Consider the following 24035-nt stretch of genomic DNA (forward strand, 5'->3'; position numbering starts at 1 on the left):
CATGAAACGCACATAAAAGTCCAGAAGATTTAACAGAAAGTGGATAATGTTTGTGAACCTGGTTCAGCTGGAAAAATTGCCCTACAGAAATTACACGGATGAAAGTGATGGCCTGTTCCTCGCCCCAAACAACAAGAAACAGTCTCACCGTGCTTATCCTCGGTATGTGGCATAATCTAGAACCCCAGGCTTTTGCAGTGCAAAGATGTTGGTTGTCGGGCGTTGAAAGTGACAGGTAGACAAAGGTGTGAATGATTTGGATCGCTGCTTTTTTCTGTCTCTGTAGTGAATTGACGGTCTAATTGAACGGGCTGTCTTTTTTTCGTCTTTCTGTCCTTCTGTTTAAATAGCGAATTATCGGATGCAGGTGATGGAATTGACAGGACCAATTATCATTAGGAACCACAGTTCCACAGTATTATCCTTCCCCTTTTGTTTCCAGGGGAGCATATTTACATACACACAGACCATGTAAACAGGACAACACGACGAAAGACGGGATTCAGCACAAAATATGTTTATGACGACATTAATCACGTAGCACCGCTACAGAGAGCAATGGCTGGTTTTGGCTGCCATGCTGTAGGGAGAATGGATGCCTGAAGTGTGCGAGCCTCTGTTTATGTTGTGGTCTTCACCAGAGATGACTCGTCCTGAGGTTTTGTGTCAGTTTCAGCCTTCTAACTCTTGAGGTTGACTTTTCTTGATAAAATTCAATAGAGAAAAACAGAATGTGCTGGAAAATGGAAAAAGGATGATGGCAGAATGTTATAAATGTCTAAGTATTGTGCAAGAAAAACACACCAGACAATAAAATCACAAGTAGAAACACAACTGTAAAAATGGGCGTGTGCTCCTGACAAGGCCTCAATTTTCAGTCTGAAAAAGCACGGCCCACACACAGTGTCTTCAAGTGGCGCACAGCACTTCTTGTAGTGACCACCTGTCCTCAGCAGAGCGATGGGGACCCTAAAATTGCTGTCAACAAAGGACGCGTAGCATAGCTGCTGTCTCAGACTTTCATGGACTTTCTTTACCAAACTGAATGGGTTGGCTGGACTTCTAAAAATGGTGGTGGCCTGAAATTGTCCAGTACCCATACATGCTGGCCATTGATGTAAAATAGGCACAAGGAAGGTTCATAAAGGGACCAGATGGTGGTACTAAAGTTTACAAGGACACTGTTGGTGTCATCAAAGGCACAACATGAAACGAACGTGGTCATCAAACCGATGAACTGCTTGAGTCTGGCTGGTGAACAGTGAATTGTCGGAAGCCAGAGATCTTCTGCAGGGTCCGGGGCTTGAGCTTATGAAGGCAGCATACAGATGGGTGATTTCACTGATGTCCTTCGAGGTGGGTGAATTGTATTGAATTGACGCCTTTCTTTTTGACACCCACTGCACGCCCAACCTACCTGGAAAGGGGTCTCTTTTTGAACTGCCTTTCCCAAGGTTTCTTCCATTTTTTCCCTACAAGGGTTTTTTTGGAGTTTTTCCTTGTCTTCTTAGAGAGTCAAGGCTGGTGGGGCTGTCAAGAGGCAGGGCCTGTTAAAGCCCATTGCGGCACTTCTTGTGTGATTTTGGGTCATACAAAAATAAATTGTATTGTATTGTATTTTATTGACAAAGTGAGACTGATCTTTGGCCTGCCAGTTCTTCTACTTCATTGCTATACACAAACGTGTTGTAAGAAGAAACAACAAAAACCAACATGAAGGTTTAGGGTGTCCACCCCATATACTTGAAAGAAAGGCAAACATTTTGCAATTTGAGTCCATAACTGAACTGAAATACATAAGACAATATGGCGGCTTTATAGGGGTTTGACAGGAAGAGGTGTTTTTCGAGGGGCTGGTGCTGGAAATGAGGTCAGGCAGGGTTTCCTACCGGAGGTCTGCAGAGGAAAGAGAGAAGGCCTTAGAGCACATTGCCACCCCCTGGTCCGGCGTATGAGTACATTTATTTGAGCCCATCGTGTGCCACTGGGTCATCATTTATGTTGAGCCCCACAAATGGGGTGTCATCAGCCTCTTCATCCATCCATCTCCCTCTCCATTTCTCTTTTGCTTTTATGTACCACAGACTTGTATCTTTATTCAAGGTCTAGAGTTACTGGCCTTCGTATTTGCACAATCAATTCTAGAACTCTCACTTTGGTACCAATACCAGCTCTGGTGTCAAATAATGGATAACTTCCTCCCCTTCATTCCCTCCATAGGTGTTCAGCTGCTTCGTCACCCACCCAGCCTGTACACACGCATGTTACCGCATTCTGCCCACTAGGGGTCAGAGGCCATATCATTCCCCAATACTTAATTGAGTTCTCCCCTCACTGGCATGCATACTACAAGGGGGAGTCAAGCTAAAGTTAGCAAATGGGATTTATTAGAAAAAGGAAAGAACCTTAACAAAACTGCTCATGTCATTTCTCAGTGTAGTCTCCACCCTTCTTAATGCACTTGTGCCACCTGCCTGGAAGTGCCTGGACTCCAGCAGAATAAAAGATTTTGTCTTGTCTTGATATGCTCGTATTTCAAGGAGGAGGTGGCTGCCCAAGCGGTGGTACGCAATCACATTAACATCTGCTATCGAACTAAGCATAAAGCTGGTATAGAAACATTTTAAAAACGTAGTAGTTTGTCATTTTTTTAGTTCTCGTTGTTGTATATTCGTATTTTCTGTATACGTTTTAATGCAACCAAATTCCACAGGGTGATGAACAACAGGAACACCTTATTTTACAAAACTGAACCAACCGCAAACGCTATTATCCCTCTCACACATGTGCCTCTCTATCGCTTCTTTCACAGACACTGCTCTAAACTCCAGACCCCCATATTTATATTACACATGCACACACCACCATGCCCTTTACCATATAATAACATTTACAAATGAAGATGTATACATAACACTTCGTATACCGCACAATGCAAATTTATACCGATGCAAAGCAACAGTAAAGATGGAACTTCAAGGACCTGGGGCCTCATGTATAAACGGTGCGTACGCACAGAAATGCTGCGTAAGAACGTTTCCACGTTCAAATCGCGATGTATAAAACATAAACTTGGCGTAAAGCCATGCACATTTCCACAGTAGCTCATACCCTGTCGTACGCAAGTTCTGCACTTGGTTTTGCAGACTGGCGGCACCCAGCTTCAAAGCAGTGCTACTGTTCCTATGTTGTTTACCTTTCTTTTTCAGATCCACATCCCTGACGCGGCTTTATAAATACACTAAAATTAACCGCATATTGTTTATTAGTTTAAGGCATCTGATTGTAATTAACCTGTAACAATATAATGGTCCACGGAATGGTCAAACTATTCTAAATATAATAGCTGCTTTAGCGTTGTTACTCTCACTGCACCTTCTTCTTCTTCTTTCAGCTGCTCCTGTTAGGGGTTGCCACATCAGATCATCTTTTTCCATATTCCTCTCACTGCACCACTCGGAGTATTTATATCACTGTATCTGAGTGTGAATCACAGCTGTAAAGCAAGTGATCATAAAGAGAATTATCGATATACAGCAATTCTCTATTTGAACAGCTCTCATCTGACCAACGCTTCAGAGCCTTTCCTGTTCAGACCTCGCGGTTCACAAACAGTTTCATCCCAAGAATTAGACACGCACTCAATCAGTCCATCAAGTGCTCCTTGTAGAACTGTTTGTACTTGCAAGTTTACAGTGAGGTAATTATTCTTATGATACAGTCATAATATTGCACAACCTGAGCCACTTTATAAAGCGCGTATTTACATATGATGATGATATCATTTTTAAGATGAAATGCAGCAAAATATATTTATTATTTATTATATTATACAGATAAAATTTTAACTTTAACTACACAGTGCTGCAGTGCTAGCGAGCTTAAGCTTCGTTCACAGTTTGTTCCTGCCTCACGCTGTATTCTTGCTGTGGTTGGCGTGACACTGGAAGGATAGATGAATAGAATAATTAAACATTACGGATATATTTCAATGTTCCTTAAAAGTTTTGAAGAATCGCCGTTCTAAGCTTACAGATGGCTATTATTACAGATGGCTATTACAGAGCTGATTGTGTGGCGATTGGGTATTTGGAGGAAGAAAAGTAAGGACAGGAATTGGGGGTTAGTACGTTTGAAAAAGACAGTACTTCTGTAATAAAGCATTTCATCAAAGGTCGCGCATGGTGCAACAAGCATCGTTTTTCTTTGCCTCCACTTGGTATTCGCTGAAATTCTTCTATTTTCCCTCGTACTTTTGCCATTGCCTTTTCACAGAACACTTAACACTTGAGCTTAAGAGCTATTTATATTTATTTGCATATTCAAAGAGGCATAATTCTGGGAGGAGTTGGGGTGGGGCAGCAGGCGCGTGCACGTGCGTTAATTTCCACGCTGACCGGGATTTATGTAGTGGAAGAACGTGGAAGTTGGCGAACACACAGATTTATGCATCTGGATTTTTTTGTGCGTAAGTACATTTCCGCTTTTGTGCTTACGTCATGTTATAGTGCAAATTCTACGCACGGCGTTATGCATGAGACCCCTGGAAATTGAAACGTCAGAAATCAAACAAGGGTCAAAATCAGGAAGACGTAAACTGAGCATCAAGACCACCAGACTGCTCCAGAGATTTTCTTTGTAAAGATAATAAATAATGCGTACCAAAACGAAAATGCTAAACAAGTCGTTGATAGGTGTCAAGTGAAAAATTCAAGAATTGAGACCACTAAACAAAATGCTAATAATGTCCCTGGAAATATCCACAGTCTTATCATGACCACCGTGACCACGCCCCCTAGTGACGGGTCACCGAATCATAGCAACTGCTCCACAAAATGGTGGCACCTTTGAAAAAACAAAATGGAGCCAAGGAACAAGAAAAACCGAGACATAAAAAAAACAGAAACCAGAAATGAACTCTCTATGAAACGTGAAAACAACCAAAGAAGAACATAAACTACAATAACAACTAAACAGAGTGATACTTGCATGTTCTTCATGCGGGTGGGCCCGGGTGAACTTTGCATGAACTTTGTGTCCTTGTCCTCCATCTGACCATCACACCAGCATGAGCTTGTTGGACGTCTCATTCCAAAACCGTGCGCATTAATATGGCGTGGGCCCCCCTGTGTGACTATAATAGCCCCCACTCTTCTGGGGAGGCTTACACAAGAGCCTGGAGTCTGTCTGTGGGGGTCTTGTGTCTGTGGGGTTTGTGAGGTCAGGCACTGATGCTGGATGTGAAGACATGCCTCACCATTAGCCTTCCAGTTTATTCCAGAGATGTTCAGCTGGATTGAGGTCAGGGCTCTGTGCAGACCACTTGAGTGCCGCCTGGTCTTTGGATGCTGCAGCATCAACAGTACTCTTTGCTGGAACCAGCTGACCGTACGGCGAATTTCCAGGAAAATATTAGGTGAACCAGGTGTCACACATGTGCAAATAGGAGACAGCTAAAGGGCTTGAGTAGTGATAATACCATATCAGACCAGGTGCCGGTGGGGTGTGCTGCCTGTCTTTTTCAGTTCCTTGCAGACCGTTCCCAGGGAATCCCACCAGGTTCCAGTGCCTTGGATGACTTCCTCTCCGGTCCTTTAAAACCGCCATCTTACCTCCAGTCTGGCAGTTCTGTTTTGGACTCTGTTCAATTATTTTTGAACTTTTGCAGCCAGGATATAATATATGGGTGGCTGCCCCAAACCTTTATAATGTCTGGAGAGTATTTCTTGTCACAAAGATCATCGGCAAGCTCTGCACACTTGCTACACCACTCGGCACTCATGTTTCCACACATTTAGGGCTTTAGAACTCCCAAAAACTGCATGCTGGTGTCCTTGTAGCCCCATGACAGATGGACATTCACTTCAGGGTTGTTTGCCATCTTACATTGAGTGCTGCTGGTGTAGACAGCAACCCACTGTGCCCCCAGAACAGGATAACAGATGCGGAGATGGACGGATCATGGCGTTTGTGCCCAGTAGACATTAACGTCCATTAACAGAGGTGCCCTCACGCTCTACACTGACTCTCCATAAAAGGAGGAGGAGGCAGAATGAGACAAGTGAGAATCTTCAGAATTCCCACAATCCCTTTCTTTGAGAAGTAAGAGACGTGGGGGAAGCAAGCTCGTCCTCGTGTAATGTCGATTGAGCCAAATGGGCACAAAGAGAGTGGCATGAGGCACAGCATGGGCATATAGTGCCCAGCCCTTTAACTCTAAGGGGTGTGTGTAGCTCTTCTAGTTCATTCTGAGGATGCGGAGGCGGGGGAGGGGGTACTGGCAGGTGGGCCAGTAGACTCAGCTGGTGTCTCGGATTTCCTGGCTGCCTTCAGCCCCCCACCCCTTGCAGTGATTGATTGACAGCTGCACTTTAGGGCCCCCGCCCCGCTTGCTGCACGCTCCATCGACTGTGACGTTTTCATTTGCGGCGGCCTTTAGCAGCCCTTGTCCGCGTTCACTTCCCCCACGAGAAACCTGCCGCTGCCTGCAGACGTGCCAGAGAGCTGCTAGAAAGTGAGGCCCGTCGAGGTAATCTCCAGATTTTTCTCTGATGGCCCACTTCAAAGCTAATAGTTGCAATTTTCGATGACTGTAATTATGATGATTATATTCTGTCAGATGCAGGCTCCTACCAGCACAGGCAATTACAAGTTCTCTTTCTTCATGGCACCTAGCCTACCCCAGCTGCCAAGAGTGTATAAATAAATTGGCAGAGAAACCTGCGCACGGTTAGCCGGAGTAGGCCTGCGCCTTCACTGTGACGCAGCACCGCCTTCCAGAGAGGCACAAGGAACATCCGCAGCTAATTCAGAAAAATGAGCTGAGCCCACACCGATTCTGAAGTCGGCTGTCTGGACCCCCCATTCGACACATACCAGCCACCCACCTACCCAGAGCAGGCTCCTTGGCACAGCCCCTTCAATGACTCTCGCTTCTCCTTGTCACAGAGATTCTTTCATTTGTCACATGCATACCTCCAGATGTGACACCCCTCGCCAGTGGCCAATAGGCACCAACCTCTGACGGGACCTCAAAGGAGACCTGAGCGAGAAAAAGGGCAACAAAGTGCATGTTTACCAAGACTAAAATGTCCAAGTGCAGTTATGAAGTCATCGCTAAATAAATCCTTCCATAAAATCAGTGATCCATAAACAGCTAATTCACCATCGCTCACTCCTTCACTCTAGTGGGATCCCACCTCCTCCACCCTGGAGATGACGTTGGACTCCTTTGCTCCTCTGCTGGTTGAGTCGTCATGAACCTTCAACCTCTGTGGCCCAGCAGGTTCCTCGTGCCTTCCCTTTCATCTGGGTGGTCAACACTTCGGTGCATGCTCTCCTTCTTTTTCTCTCTCTGGTTCACTCTTTCTCTCTTTCTTTCTCCCCAGTTCACCCTTCACCTTCAGTTTTATTGCTAATGAGGGATGGCTGCGCTGATCTCTTAGTCCCTCGTAAATTCTTCACTAGCCAGCTCCCCCACTAAGTGTAAAAGACAGAATTCAGAAGTCGTATGTAGTGTGTCCTGGGGGGATATCAATAGGTGGGTTTGTGGGGATCGCGCTTTTATGACAACAAACTCTTGTGATGAACAGTAAGATGCTCAGCTGATGACAGGTCACTTTGTCAATCCCTTTACTTTTCCAAGGTTCCACAAACTCAAACTTTTCAACTTTCCTGAACATATCTGGTTGTAAGACTTCAATTAAATAGAAGTACATGAGTACCAGCAGGTTGACCATGGCATCTCTATTCACATAAGCAGCATCCATGATTTGCTTCACACTCAGCAGATGTTGCTGCTCTTCTGCTCCTTTCTGCCATATTACCTTCTCCATTACTTTTCTGTAACAAACACACAAACCCTCAATCACACACATTTCTATGTGTTTGTCATTCTTGCATTAAGTACTTTGCACTTGACACTCAGTGCTCTTTGTCAAATTGTCAGCCCCTGCAATTTCCTTGATGTTCAGCAGATGGCACTAGTCTTCTTGTTCTTTCCACCATGTCACCTCACTTCATCACTTTGCCAGTTCCTAAGTTTGCCACCAGCTCAGATTTGTTGCTTCAGCAGGACATTTTGGGTCATAAGCTTTTGTTCAAGACCAAGATCAGTAATCTGTGAGTAACTGCGTGCCAGATAGACAGCACTGCTCCATTTTATATACCGTATGTGGATTCCATATTCAGTCATATCTTATGATACTGTTTTTTGATTTGAAATGAGACAGAAGAACGTGAAGCCCAAGTGTTCCATGCGATGAACCTCACTGACCACCTGCATATTTTAGTGTGACACGTCCATTAGTCCCACGTCCACTGAGCAGAACAGTGAGCACCAAGGAGGACATTCCGAACTTGGGTGTTCCTCTCCTGTCTGTCCGCCTGCTATCATGGCGGTTACTGATGGTGGTCTTTATAGCCATCAGACATTTACAGAACTGCCTAATTCAGCTCTAATAAAATGAACATACACGTCCATTAGATAGATAACAGACCATAAGACCACCCAGCCCCCTCTGGACATTCTACCTAACATAAATGAATAGTCCTCTTTGTATTTTAGGGTTCTCATAGGAGGACTTGATGATGATGGTCATGTAGACTTCTGGCTTTTAATTCACCAATGTAGGAACATCACGGTGCTTTGATTAGGTGGTGGTGGCGCAGGTCGCCACCACAGAAAACCGGGAAAAGAAACAGAAGAGAGAGTAGGGGTTAGTACGGATTTGAGAGCCACCATGAATAGTTATGATAATTAATTGAATATACAGAGCATCAGGATTAAACTAAATTGAAGTTATGAGAGATAGATAGATAGATAGATAGATAGATAGATAGATAGATAGATAGATAGATAGATGATGAGAGGCACTATATTGAATAGACAGACAGACAGACAGACAGACAGACAGACAGACAGACAGACAGACAGATAGATAGATAGATAGATAGATATGAAAGGCACTATATTGAATAGACAGACAGACAGACAGACAGATAGATAGATAGATAGATAGATAGATAGATAGATAGATAGATAGATAGATAGATAGATAGATAGATAGATAGATAGATAGATAGATAGATAGATAGATAGATAGAAAATGTGAACTTTTGGTGTTGCTGACATTTAAAACTTGTTTTAGGTGAGTAGAACTGATGTCTTTAGGATGAGGCAGGGTGGGCCAGCACTGGTAGCTCCAGCTGTGACTTGTTCCTGCTCTGCCCACTGTGGGGTCCTACTAGTGATAAGCAAAAGAGGGCAATTTTGATTTGCATTGAGTCTGGCAAATCTGACACCAAAATTCATTTGGTGAAGTACAACATTTATTATAATGAATTGTTTTTTGAGGATTTCAAGTTTTTTTGAGGTAGACAACAAGGAATACTCTGCTCCCTAAAGATGTGTTCACACTTTGTGTTTTTTTGCAACTGTGTAACGGACACCAGTAACATTAATTAAGTTTGATGCCTCTCATTTATGCACCAGGAGTGCAGTGTGTTTTGTTGCTTAATTATGACATGCTGAATGTTTTCCCCACAAAGACACACCAAGACGCACCACCATGTGTCCTTGATGTTTGCCTGCACAGTAGTCAGCGCCTTCTGTATAAATATGGAACTCCTTGTGAAGTCCTGAGCTCTTTCTTGACTATTCGGGTCTGTCAATGAATGGTGTCTGATGATGCCACCTCTACGTGGTATCAAATCTCAGTCCAGACTATTTTCATGTGTAGTTCTTTGCTGGAGGAATGCACTGCCTACCTCCACCATCCCTCAACATGTTCTGGAAGTGTCTGAAGACTCTCAGATTTGGTGAATGTCTGTCTCAGTGATAAGTCTGGGAATTGTAACTCACTTGTATTTTGTTTCTGAACTCTTCACTTGTGATGATCAATTTTGTCACCTTGTCCTCTCACACTTGTTCCCACACAGTCCCCCAGACTAATGTTACTCGTTGTATGTTGCCTTGAATTAAAGCTTCTGCTAAGCAAATAAATGTAAATGTAATGCACATTACTGTGTTTCCTCCATAGGAAAATCTATCTACAAGGAATGCTGCCCATGCCATTACCTAACAACCTCCCTTCCTGGTTCTTGATTCCTGTGGATGGATATTCGCTGACTCTGTATGCCATGGAGCTTCAAGTTTAATTTCTGTCTCCAATTGCAGTGACCAACTTGTCATTATAATCAGCAAAGTGGACATCACGGTACGTACTACCAGAACAACCACAAAACACGTTTGATGGTTCAACTAAGCGTCTGCACTGACAGAAAAAAATTTCAATACTATTTGTATTATTTTTTTTAATAAATAAATCTCACAACATTAATATTCATACACTGCTTTCAGAAATAAAAACATCCATCAACCTGCTGGTACCTGATCTGTTTACCCAGTGCAGGTTAGAAGGAGCTGGAGCCCAGCCAGGCAACATCAGACCCAACACAGGAGACCCTCACACACACAAACTCACCATCTTTGAGGTGTCAGTGGAAATGGGACAAGGCACAAATGACAGATAGTGAGTTCAGCCCAGCTCTGTGGAGCCAAATGTTATGTGACTGTGCTGCCTTACAATAAAAGAAATAATTCATGGAAAAAAAATAAAAAAAATTGAACTTTTGTATAAGCTGGCACCGTAACAAGAATTCATTCACCAGCAATGCCATCCTTCAACTGTGGACATCTATGGCAAACGGGACTTTTTTCTTTGCAAGTGCACAGCACAAATTATCAGCCTACACCTTGGAAGGGATGCCAGTCTGCCACATCATGCACACTGGAGCAATTTAGCATTGGCAGGCATCTCGAAGCATAACTCTGGATTGCAGCCATGTGAGTCCCACAGTCGGTTACGCCACCGCTGTGCCCCCATACTGGTAGGCACCACTAAATGATTGCAGTTAAAAGCTTTTATGCCGTCTGGAGAATTTTCATCAGAAGAAAATGACAAAAAGAGCAGGCTTGAATGATGACGACTGACAACTTACAAGTATAGTGTTTTTTAAATTTGATTTTATTATCTAAATGGGAAAGTAATATACAGGAAATAGATACATTATTTAATCCTAAGATATTAAAAAAGGCCAGTTTATTTATTTCTTTTTGTTTACAGTATGTGCTTCTCTTCATAGCTTTAAAAACCAGGCACACTTTGTGGGATTAACAGAGTACTGAAATAGCAAATTGATCCCCGTCACCCAAGACCCACATCACATCAGTCACGCATGCACAGAAGTGGCACACAGGACATTTGTAAGGTTTCATTATGAAGTGTACAATCCCCTTTTTTCTTTGCTTTGCATTTTTAGATGCTTCCCTTCCCAACCCTTCCAAAATTATTTATAGTGTTGATGTTTTATTAACTGAAAGTATTGCAGAGCCAGGCCAACCACAATAAAAAAAAACAAAAATCTGCAACGAGTTAAAGCTTTATATGTGTAAGAGAGAATGCCATGCTGGGGCTTCTGGTCCTGTGCTGATGCTTGATGCCCCAGTCTTCTCTGACCCACAGTTTGCCCTAATGGTCTGTGCCATTCTCATCATGAAGTCATGAGCAGGCATGGAAGGCAGGCAGGTCAAACTGTGATGCACAGAGGAGAAATGGTCTGGAGCGAAGGATCTGAAAAGTTCTGAACGAGGACGAGAACTGGGCCTCCGTTGTTGGGCTCAGAATAGGCTTTAAGGCCTGAGCGGATGGGAGTCACTTGCAAAAAGGGCAAAATCCACCCAAGTATTCAAACCACTGGGGACACAACACTTCCTTATTGATTCAGTTTGTTTTACCTTTTTGGTTTTTACACCCAACACTGACATATGTGACACAGAGACACTCTGTGGCAAAACATGTATATATATATATATATATATATATATATATATATATATATATATATATATATATATATATATATATATATATATACACGAGGGACTTCAAAAAGTTTCGCACTTTTATATTTTCTTGGGAATGGTGAAGGCGGGTTTGAGTAGTAATTGGGCATTAAAAGTTGTTACAATGCAGTGAAAGTTGCATCACAAATGAAGGAGACTATATAGAAAGTGATGTAATTTGTTTGGTGAAATTCTTAACAAATAAGAGTTAAAAAAATGCGGAAACCTTTTGAACGTCCCTCGTATGTATCATGTATATTTTTATTAAAAATGTTATTTTATTGTTTAATACATTTCCCGTACAGAAATTCTGAGAATCCTTCAGGTACCTGATAAAATCGTTTCTGATCAACATACATTGGCTTATCTCCGCATAAAGTATTAGTTTGTCACAAAAATAAATTACATTGTTCATATGTTACACAATTTACAGGAGTATTACATACAGCTTTATATTGATTGCACTTGAGTCTGAAAACAATGCACCTGGTCGTCTGTCAGGTAACCAGCCACTTGAGACGCTCTCGAATACAGCTGCAAAGCTATCACATAGTTGATTACAGTAGGACTTTGGAGCTGTTGACAATGTGGAAAATGAGGAAGCAGCACTATTTACTTGAACCTCACAAATTAAAACTGACCATTACATCTCTACAGGGTTACTCGAAAAGATGGCCAAGATTTCAAAACTTCAACAAGGAATACTTGGCAATCTTTTGAAGAAAATGTGCGATAACAACATCATTTAATAATTTATTATAACACATCTTAATGACAGCACAATGTGCAGCTCTCCAAACATTTTTCTGGCCTAGCTGCTCATTGTGTTGAATTGAGGTACCAGGTGGATGGTGGTGGGTGGCTGTAGGTCGTTTTTATCATATGTGTGCACTTTTGTGTAAGGGTGCTGAAAGCACGCAGGTACCACTGACCACTGTTTGGCAGTTAACATAAATAGTACAGTGGAACACGTAAGGTACATCAGTACCCACTTCAACAGCAAATTAAAGGACGAAGATTTACGTCGAGTTTTTACATAATCTAGTGTAAAACGTTTTGCTTCATGTCTCAGATTTACTGACAGGGTAAACATGGAGATCCCAGCCATCTTCTTAGCTACTACACCTGAATAAACTGTATTCTGATGCATTCCACAAACTCCACTGCAAACAATGGGAAAAGTGGTTTGTTTTCATAGAAAATGTAATCCACCACTGAGAGGTGAAGAAATGTCTGTTTTTTGGAGAACTGTGCATTCAGTCAGGCAATTGACTTACAGAATTGAAACAGAGGTTGCTTAGTGCAAAATCTGTGCAGTGTGACCCGCTGGCGTATATGAGCAGGGAGAAGAAGCCAATGTCAGTAAGCTAAGGGCAAGAGAGCAATGTACACAGAGAGAGCACTGTGAGATTTTCCAGACTCCCATGCTATTCTGCAAACATATTTTGTATAAATAACCTAGGAAAACATTTTTAACCAGAAAAAATGACTTCTTTTTAATTGCAAACAATCAAATATGGTATATAAGCATTATATATTGCTACGTAGTATGTTGTAAAATCCACTGTTGCATGGATTGGTTTACACATAAATATAGATTTTATTAAGCAGCTTATTGTTGGAGAGACCTTGAGCATATTTTGCCAGGATTAGAAGCAAGGCAGGAGCCGTCATGAATGGGACCCCATTTCATAGTCATGCTATATTATTAAAAATTATTGAAACTATTAAACTAGTCAAGAAATGTATTATTTCAATTAATTGTGAAGAAAACAATCAGAGATAGAGAGACAGCTGGTTTGAACTCAGCCCAGGGGTATTGTATTGTGTTGCTTAAAAACACAAGCGTTATTTGACTGACCCTCATACAAAAAATAAATAAATAAATAAATAAAACATGGGGTGAAGTGAAATACCTGAGAGGAAACTGTGGTTGTGTTTGAAGTTAATGGCAGTTACCAATATGGCCCTTTCAGATAACCTTTAGTTTCTTCTGTATGTACAGTACACTGTCCCTTTGTGAAAACAATATCACATTGTCAAATTCACGTTTGTGGGATTATGAAAATAATTATAAACACTGTAAAAAAGTGCCTAATGTCTTTAATGATAGCTAGCAATAGTGCCGTGGTTAGTGTAATTGAATTGTAAAAGTTAACTCTTGCAATGGGATAGACTTGCCTACTGTAGCACTTAAAGCATTGGGAGTCAACGCAGTAATGATTGGGGACTAAAGCAAGGAGGTGGATGATAAAAAAGCTGTCTTGCTTAGTGGGTACCATACCATACACTACATAAAATGACAACCGTTTGCCTAGACTTCTGGGCCTAAAATGAGTGCCCTGCAATGACTTTATCTTGATTTCGTCTGATTCAAGCAAGGTACACTCTCTGCCACAGGAGACAGTGTACTGTATAATCTACACATTCCTTCTCTGTCTGAAATGTGGGCAATGTGTTTTTAGTTTAAAGTTTTGGCACAAATTCACAAGGCCTGACTTTTATGAATGGAAACAAAATTAGAAGACATACAAAATATGATGTCATGAGTGAACATCATTCACCTCTAAAAAGAAGTGGTGGGCCAGATCTGATGCTCAACGGCTGCAGCATGCACCAGTTTTACAGTATAACTTGAAATTCTGCCTTAAACTTAATATGCTTAAGCAAACTGCACTTCATTAGAGCTGATTTCAAAATATAGTCTGATTTGCAATTACAAATGGGCAACTCTTATCAAATCATTACCAAGGACAGTTATGGGAGGTTTCAAGAACCCTCTGCATTGAACTATACCTGTGTACTTGACAACTATAATTTAAGGCCCAGGTGCCCCCAGCTCTGCAAGAGAAGAAGCAGGTAGAAAAATATCTGCATAGCTGCATTTAATACCTCAATATAACATTTTATGTAAGCATTAAGAAACATTCAGACCATCCATTAGCTGACACAGGTATTGGGAGGAAAAGGTCATATATATGCCCACCATGAACAAAAGAGAATTCCTTCAGCAAGAAAAGGACAAAACTATTTCATTATGGGGAAGACAGGTTTCCATCCAAAGTCATCATGAAAAATACTTTAGCGATCGGTTTTGAAATCAACGGAGGGGTGGTACACTGTACACTTCATAACAAAACACTGAGAGTCCCCTGTCTTATGGATTGTGGGAAAGAAAAAGCAATGGGATGGGTTTGGAAATAAAACAAAAACAAAAGTCTGTTCTAAATCTGTGAACACAACGACTCATGAGTTACTTTTTACCACCAGCATTCAGTAAAAATAAATCTCTCAATTGTGCAAACGATTGGTGCCCTGAAAGTGGGGCTAAAGTGACAAATTTGCATTGTATCTGGGTGAGAGGTTCATGTGGTGCAAGGGATGAGATCTGAGGAGTAAAAAGAGAAACATTAAAAAAGGGAAACCTTGCCAGGCCACCCACAATGCCTTTAATAAGGCAGGAAGAGATAAGTCAATGAAATAAAGAAAAGAATGGAACTATTGCTAGTTTGAGGCAGCCCTTAGGTCAAAGAAGTTTTAAGCACTTCTTTTGAAAATTTCAAATGAACATGGTCCAACTTCATGCTGATTTGTAGATTTTGTTAACTTAACTTACTGTTCCAAATTATAAAGCTAACTCAGTCTGAGTCTGCTTCTTTTGCAACTGCAAACCTACAGGCGTTTATAAAACATGGTATCAGAAGCATGCAGCGCATAATTTCCTTTAGCATCTCTGGTTGTCTTTTCACTTTTACATTAGCACAGATTGGAAAAAAAAAAAAACACAGATTGAAACAGCATTGCCTATTATAATCATTGTTTCCTTAAATCACCAATCACAATACCACTGGCAATGTTACCAGAGAGCAACTGGGTGTACAAGGTGCTTATTGTGTTAGTGAATACATGCAAAAATAATATCTCATGCACTCTCTGGTAACTTTCTATTAAAAACCAAACATGTCTTATGTGCATGACTATAAACCAATGGCTTTACACCTTCTTATATTTGGAATAAATACCTGAAAACATTAAATATTCAATATAGATCAGCATCACCAAAGGTTAAGAGAACTGGGATATGATTGTCACGCTTTCAGCTTTAAAGAAAGGAAAAAATAATGTAACTTTTCTTTTGTGATGCTGAGATTACAGCGTGATACTTCCCTGTAATACATAAACACGTCACTAGAGAGGTTACACTGTGATTCAAGCCTGTATAAAAAGTCTGGCTCTTAAAATCAAATTCAGAAAGACAATTAAACCGAATCTACTGTTCTCTCTGCACTTTCAGAATTTTGCAATGTACAGGAGTATCATACCAAATGGAAAAAGAGACCTTTCCCGTAAGTAGAAAAATATCAAATATAATAATAACTTTATGAAAGACCAGTATTAACATATACATTAGCTAAGATTTACATTTTTTCTTCAGAAATTGTTATAACTTTAGTGTTTTTTTAATTCAAGGTCATATTTTATGATAAGTATTCACACCGTTTTAGGTAAGACCTTTAAAGAATGCATATAGTCAGGCAATAGTTATTTGTTTTATGAATAGTAAAAATTTGTTCAGTCTAATAGATGCTCATTACATCAGTGATATATGTTGTGATCCTTCAGAAATTTTTCATGCATATAAGCTGTGAAGCATAGCTGATGTACTGTAAGCAGGGCTGGAGGGTCATTCATGATGTGTGATTTTCACAATGTCTTAAATATATCCAAGTAAGGTAGCCTTAAAAAAAAAAATAATAATAATAATCAAATAAAAAAGCAAATAAATGAAAACTTGTGGTTTGTTTTGCAACTAAGTGTACAAAAAAGACAATGTTGTTTGAATTATGTTACATTCGGTAAACAACATTTAAAGCATTTTATAACCAGTGTCACAGAAATGACTCCTTGTCTCTGTAGTTGTTTGTACAGAATTCAATGATACCAGTGCTTCTAGATTCGCTGTTTATCTGCTGTGAATCACTTATGGCCCTGGTGACGCTGTCGTAAGATGGAGGTGAAGAGGTGGACGATATCGTCTCTGCTGTTTCCACCCTAGAACCATAGTTTTCATGCATCATGGAGGCTATGAGTCCCTCCTTTTCAGGTGCACCCTCCATAAAAATGTTCCCTTCACTAGTTCTGTGGCGAAACAAGAAAGATGCCTGTTTCATAGAGCGCCGCAGAAGGTGCCTTCTGTAAGCTCTCTGAATTACTACCGCCGACACCTCTTCCTGCTTCCGCCGGAGAGTAGTTGTGATGGGCTCATAGGAGATCTTTGATGGGTTGGCCAGCATGAACTTTTCCTCCATTTGCTGTTTAAGTGCATCCATTTCCCCAGATTCTCCAAGGACTCGTTTGGTGAAAGCAAACAAGATATCTAAGCAGTGAATTTTGTCCCCACTGACCATTGGGAGGTCCATAGTAATCAGCTTGATTTTATTGGGCTTAGGAATCCTCAGAGGTTCTTCAAGGGCATCTGCAAAATCAGATAGCACACAATACTCAATGAACTGAGTAGCCTCGGGATCAAACTTCTCCCAGACTTTGTAGAACATATCAAAGTCATCCTCACTAAGTGGCTCTGTGCTTTCCTCTGTAGCCACGCTGAAATTCTCCAAAATGATAGCTATGTACATATTTACAACAATTAGAAATGATATAATAATATAGCTAACAAAGAAGAAGATGCCTACTGATGGGTTTGCACAATCCCCCTTAACTGAAATTCCAGCATGGACTATATTTGGGTCACAGTCAGGAGGGGTGTTGAGGATTGGGCTGAGGAGACCATCCCACCCTGCAGATGTAGTGATTTGGAAAAGGCAGATCATGCTGTTGCCAAAAGTTTCAAAGTTGAACATGTCATCGATTCCATTCTGCTTCTTCACATACATGAAGTTAGACATGCCAAAGATGGCGTAAATAAACATGACAAGGAAAAGCAGAAGACCAATGTTGAACAAGGCAGGAAGAGACATCATTAAGGCAAAGAGTAAAGTCCTAATTCCTTTGGCTCCACGTATAAGTCGGAGAACACGTCCAATGCGTGCAAGTCGTATCACACGGAATAAAGTTGGAGACACAAAATAATTTTCTATTATGTCTGCAAGCACAATTCCTGGAAAAAAAAGGCAGACAACTATCAGCAAAAAAGTAAACATCCAAGGATCAAACTATGAGGTCATTTTACATTGTGAGGAAGCCAAATACTATTTTAGCAGCAATAAGAATAAGGCAGGGACTGACAATGAATGGCAAAACAGTCACATCCACACTGGGGGATAGATTCAAAGAATCAGAATGTGATCTTTGGGAGGAAACTGGAGTACACAAACACCAGCCACTTGCATATAAGGCGAACACACAAACTCTACACAGTGAGTGATTCTATGTGCTTTAGAAGTGTGATAACTTACACGAACAAGTATTGGTCAGCAAAGTTTACACCGATAACCCACAAAGCAATTTTAAAGTCGTGAAAATAATTGTGAATGCACAATATATCACTGACAAATAAGCAAATGAATGTTGTCCACCAGTAAGAAGAATATGGCTCATATTATTAACACTTGAGATCATTTATTAGTCTCAATTTCAGAGTGCATGTGCCCTAAGGTGGCAAACAATGTGGCATCTTGGCAGTTTAGTAGTAGGATTATAATAGTGCAGATTTACAGCATATTGGTAGTAGTGTCAGACAATGCAATGGGATGCTCTTCCTACACTGAACTGCATGCTTTATAAACACCAGGAGACAGAAAAGCGGGATTCTGAGTTATGCCTGATACTGCTATGTTAAGTTCCGGCTCCCTGCAACCTTGAACAGGAATAGCCAGATTGAGCAAAATGGCAGGCTGCATGGATTTAAGAGATTACAGTAAATTTGTGTTCAGTTAACAAAAATAAAACAAAATATGAGCTGTTACCCATAACACTAAATGTGACCTGTTACTCAGATCTGTAAATTATATTAATGCACATAATCTCTTGGCATGAGACTGACAGAATAGGCTCTGGCTTCTGCAACTATGAACTGGATTAAGCAGGTTTGAAAATTTAATGTTAGCAATTCATATGCTATAGTGATTCATATGAATTTCTGGACAATTCAGAATTTATTTGGCAAAGAAAAACAAAAGTATGCTGGAATATAAATCAATTAGAGGAGCTGAAAAAAGAAATGTCCATGTTATCATGTTACTCTAAATCCTCATTTTTGAACACATACTTAAAAGTAATAGTTATGTTCATGTATTATATTGCTTTTGAATTCAACTTTTTATTCTCATTAAACCGAATCAAAATTGGATAGTAATGGAGCAGTATTTAGGTTTTGTTTCTGTTGTGGGCACTGCCTGTACAGTGTTTGCATATTCTCCATGTTTGCATATTTGTTCTACATGTACTTACGTCTTTTTTATTTATGTTTATTTTAACATCATTAAGGGAAGAATGTTAATACTATAAGTGTTCTGGTTCAAGTGTATAAATCAATGTGACTCACAATTGCCAGGGTTAGTTCAGGCACTGCCTTATCCCTAATATTGATGGTTCTTTATGACCCTGTACTGATAAAAGCAGGCACAGAAAATAGATGCATGGATTTATTATAGTTCAGATTCATTTGATCTCTTTCAATGGCTTTGAAACTTCCATTACATTAATGTTAGTGATGCAGAAATGAAACATATTTTGCATTTTTAGAAGAAAATCTTTATTATAAGCCTATATTTAAAATGTCTAACACTAAAGCAATTAATTTGTGGATGAATGACATCCTGTTAGCCACCAACAGGAAGCAATACAAGATAGTTCCACACATATTAAACCAAGCTCTACTAAACTGCTAAAAATGATTTTTCCAATAAAGACACTTTAGATGGTAGAAAAGCACACCATGGTGGGGTGTGTTAACTATTTTCAAGACAGAAAACAGAAAGTGTGTGACATTAGAGAGGGGAATGCGGGGAATGGTTATGACATAACTTTGTGGATTGACGTTTATTTTCTTGTTACATTCCCTATACGCTTATATAGTCTTACTTGAAGAACTGCAACATATGAACTATGCCTACGGTTGTTTCATATATTCTTTAATTCTAGTACAAAGTTTTACTTTTGGCTGTTACCAGTAAAGAAGATGTTAAGGCATACACATTCCCTAAAAGCTATAAAAACTTTAGGCATATCAGAAATACATTAACATCTTCAAGTAATGGCATAGTGGCTGTAATAAGCCATACATAGAAATTAATTTAATTCATATGGTGCACAGTTGTGTGATTCTACAGTAGATAAAAAGAAAGCATGAGAAATATATAACTACAAAGCTAACTACGTAACATATCTACAAATATTGTGGATAAAGAAATGTTAAATGAATACATTTATCCCTTCATCATTCTTCTGAACCTGCTTTATCCAGTGAAGAATCAATGGGAGGTGGACCAATATTGGAATGAACCAATTCAAATGCGCCATTTAATCTAATAGCATGTCTTCAAACTGTGTGAGAAAATCAGTGCTCAAAGGGGAAGCCCATGCAAACGTGGGAAAAACATGCAAACTCAGCAGAAGGGATACATTCTGAGAAATGAACTTAGACAAAATACTATGTTGGGATTGGGCTCCCTTCTCTGCTGTCATGCAGCACAAAAATATCCAGTAAAATATTACCTCATTAAAGGAAAGAAGTATATACTTTGTCTTTTAAATTATGTACAGTAAGAAGAAATGTAAGAGGATTTAGAGGTGATAAAAGGGAAAAGTAAGCAACATGTTCAGGAAAGTCGAATGAACATATACTAGGATAAGGCTTACTTAATAATAATAAAAATAATAATAATAATAATACATTTTATTTATTTGAAGGCACCTTTCTAAACACTCAAGGACACCGAACAATGTACGAAAACACAGATTATAAGCAAAAGTAAAATACAATACTTGGCAGGGAGAGCAGGTTGAGATCAGAGGAAAATCTTATACTGGAATGAACTTTGAGGGACAGTAAAGACTATTGTGAGAGTGACTCCTTGACCAGTACAAAAGTAGCAGATTTAATATACAGTAGGTGATCAGAACTGAACAAGAACATCTTAAGGGTAGAGGGAAGCAGTTTTTCATTTTTGAGGTTTACGTACCAACAATGGAGAGGATGACCACCACAAAATCAAAGATATTCCAACCAATTGTAAAGAAGTAACATCGAAGAGCAATGATCTTTATGCAGCACTCTCCAGTAAAGATTACAATGAAAGCCAGGTTGATATAAAAGAGAATTTGGTTCATTTTCTCAGTTTGCTCATCTGTTTCCACCATCATAGTGACCATGTTCAAGCAAATAAGGATCATAATGATGATGTCAAATACTTGTTTTGTCACAACATCGAAAAAGAAGCCTTGAAATTTGTTCTGGACAAAAAAAGATAATCAGAAAACATATTTTTTAAAATTCCAAATATAACAACTCTTAAATAATTTTAAAGTGAAATTTTACTCAAATTCAAAGTCTAGTGGAGTACACATTTATTCATACATTAAATTTTAAAGCTGCTTTTCTGGGAGAAGAAACTATTCATAGACACCTTAAAAAAGTATAAGACAATTAAAACCATAAAAGCCATCTGGAATGAAGAAAACTACCAATGTAAGAAACAATATCTTGACTGAGACCTGAATGTACTGATTGGGCATCTCAATGCTTTTTGAGTCAGCCCCTGAAACAAAGGAAACACATTTGGCTGAGCCTTCAGAAAATGCCTGTCATTACAAAAACAAAAGTGAACGCGCATACATCTACACAAAATGTCAGCAGAATATGGGGTATTGCATTTTGTAAATCTATTGTCAGATTCCTCTGTTTCATTATGGAGTGTTTAAAGTCCACATTTGTTCAGTTTGCTGTATGAATTTATAATGATATCCTAAGTAAACAGAATGATTCTCAAACACGTTTGCTCCTCTGCTTTCAAACTGGAGGGATTTCATATTTTCATGTTATTTACATTTTTAAAGAAATACATAAAAGGTTTCTGTAACAGCTGTAGTTATTTCTATTATAGGTGAAGTAATCAGTTATTGAGTCCAAAGGGGCAACTGCTTTTTCATATGGGAAATTACTATTGTGTATCTTCCTTTAATGCATAAAAGACATATCTAACAAAATGATGTACTATATTTACAACTAGGACCTTTTGTTATCTCATCCTAAGTTTTTGGTTGAGAATCTAATAATATTTATAATTAATAATAGCAGTAATGCAGAAAGAAAAGGAGGAAAATACTGCATGCAAATTATGTACAATCAATACATGCATTGGTGTCCTGAAAAACTGAATTTATTGGTATTTTTAAAATACCAAAAATAAAGAAAAGAGGCCATGTTGAAAGAAACCATTTGACACATTCAATAAACACACATATTTCAAAAGTACTGCACAATTTATAATGTTAAGAAGAAAAAGACACACCCACTGCCCTTTGCTGACTACAACCCTTAAACTCTATAATTGAAAATGCATTTAACATAGAGGTTTCACAAGCAACTAAATTAAAAGATAATTCAAGAAGAAATTAATGAAAATATCTTACAAGTAACATTAGTACAAGACCACTGTGAAACACCTCTGGCTACTTGTAGAAATTTCCTATAGTGCTCCTTCTTTAATATTATTTTCCTTCATACCTTTTCACAACTTTAATCAGTATGGTTCTGACTTCATTGCGATTCCATTTTTTTTATGGGTGCTATGTTTTTCTGATGTCATTTTTATATTTGTCGACAATGATACCTATTGCTGGGCATGTGATCTCCTAGAAACATAATGTGGGACATCATTGTGTAGACACTATGTAAGGTGAGCCATGCCATACTTTTTCTAAAAAAAATTCCATTGTAGAAATGTCTATTGTATCTGGGAAAGGACTATTAATTATTTTTAAACCTCTTCATATTTTTGTTTCAATGATGAATTTTTTGGATTTAATTTTGGTATTAGTTGCCTGTTCTTTTCGGTATCTTTTGGTATCTGAGCCATGCAGATGCATTAATTACCCCTAAAGGCTCTTCATTTCCTGATCCTTCAAGCAGTTCTTAAGTTCTTTGAGCCTGTCTATCTTCTATTCAGGCATGAGGAAACAAGATGGAGAGTAAAAGATTTTAACAGCAGACATTGTATAAAAATCTACTGTTTAAATTAATACATACCACTGTTATAATTTATTAGGTTATATAAAGCTCAGTTATGATTAGCAACATAATCAAAAAAGTGTCACACAATTAATTGTAAGCATGCTGATGGCAAGATAGACTACTCCAGAATTTATCTGTATTTGTCTCTTCATACTATTACCATTTATTAAATGCATTTCATTAATTAATTGAATAATAGAGGATGAATTACTGTATAATTAAATGCAAATCAATTTTTCAACAATAACATTTTTGATAATGACGATAAAATAGAATCAACGCATTTTGTTTGAATAAATTGTTTTCATGCAAATTTTTACAGATCTCATGTACATATTATAATAGTGTCATAAGGGGTGTTCAACAGAATTGGTTAAGCAGAAATATTTGAGTGGGATAATTAAAGACGTGGATTTACTGGATATGCCTGTCTATTCCTATCTAATATTATGTCATTGAAAAACTAGCCATGGCTTAAGTCCATCTTATCAAAGGAAGTTGCAGTTTGTTTATTGGCATCTGAATTTAGTGAGACAGAATGAACTAAGAAGAGGATCTAAAGTACAAACTCTCTTCATTTCATCCACTGCAATTCAAAAGGAGCACACTGTAACAACAATATGATCTGGGAAGTGACTGGGTTCTCTTTATTACAATAGATCAATCAAATAAATAAAAATAGAAGGTCAATGTATCCCCAAACATCTGTCAGTCTCTTACAACATCATTACTAAATTCATTTGATCTCATACTGCATAGTTTCAAGCCAAACTTGCTTGAAAAATCTTATTGTATTTGTTCGATGTTTTGTTTTTTCTGTGATGACTCCTATATAAGTAGTGAAAAATGAAAAGGTTCTTAATTGTGTTGTTTGTTGTTGAAGTTTTTCAGAACCGAAACTTAAAATGTGAATTGATAAGGACTTTTTTTTTTAAA

The 24035-nt window shown here is 39.1% G+C and overlaps 1 protein-coding gene across 1 annotated transcript in view; it reads right to left on the minus strand.

The window, feature by feature from the left end:
* Positions 1-11006: 11006 nt before the first annotated feature.
* Positions 11007-24035, minus strand: part of scn5lab (sodium channel, voltage gated, type V-like, alpha b) — a 212276-nt gene continuing 199247 nt past the window's right edge. The window contains exons 11-12 of the mRNA XM_051928791.1: positions 21049-21319; positions 11007-18023 (exon numbers count right to left, since the gene is read on the minus strand). Coding sequence (XP_051784751.1) covers positions 16795-18023; positions 21049-21319 — 1500 coding nt within the window. The 3' untranslated portion in view covers positions 11007-16794. The remainder of the gene's footprint in view (positions 18024-21048; positions 21320-24035) is intronic.

The sequence above is a fragment of the Erpetoichthys calabaricus genome, chromosome 6, assembly GCF_900747795.2.
Source record: "Erpetoichthys calabaricus chromosome 6, fErpCal1.3, whole genome shotgun sequence".
Lineage (NCBI taxonomy): Eukaryota > Metazoa > Chordata > Cladistia > Polypteriformes > Polypteridae > Erpetoichthys > Erpetoichthys calabaricus.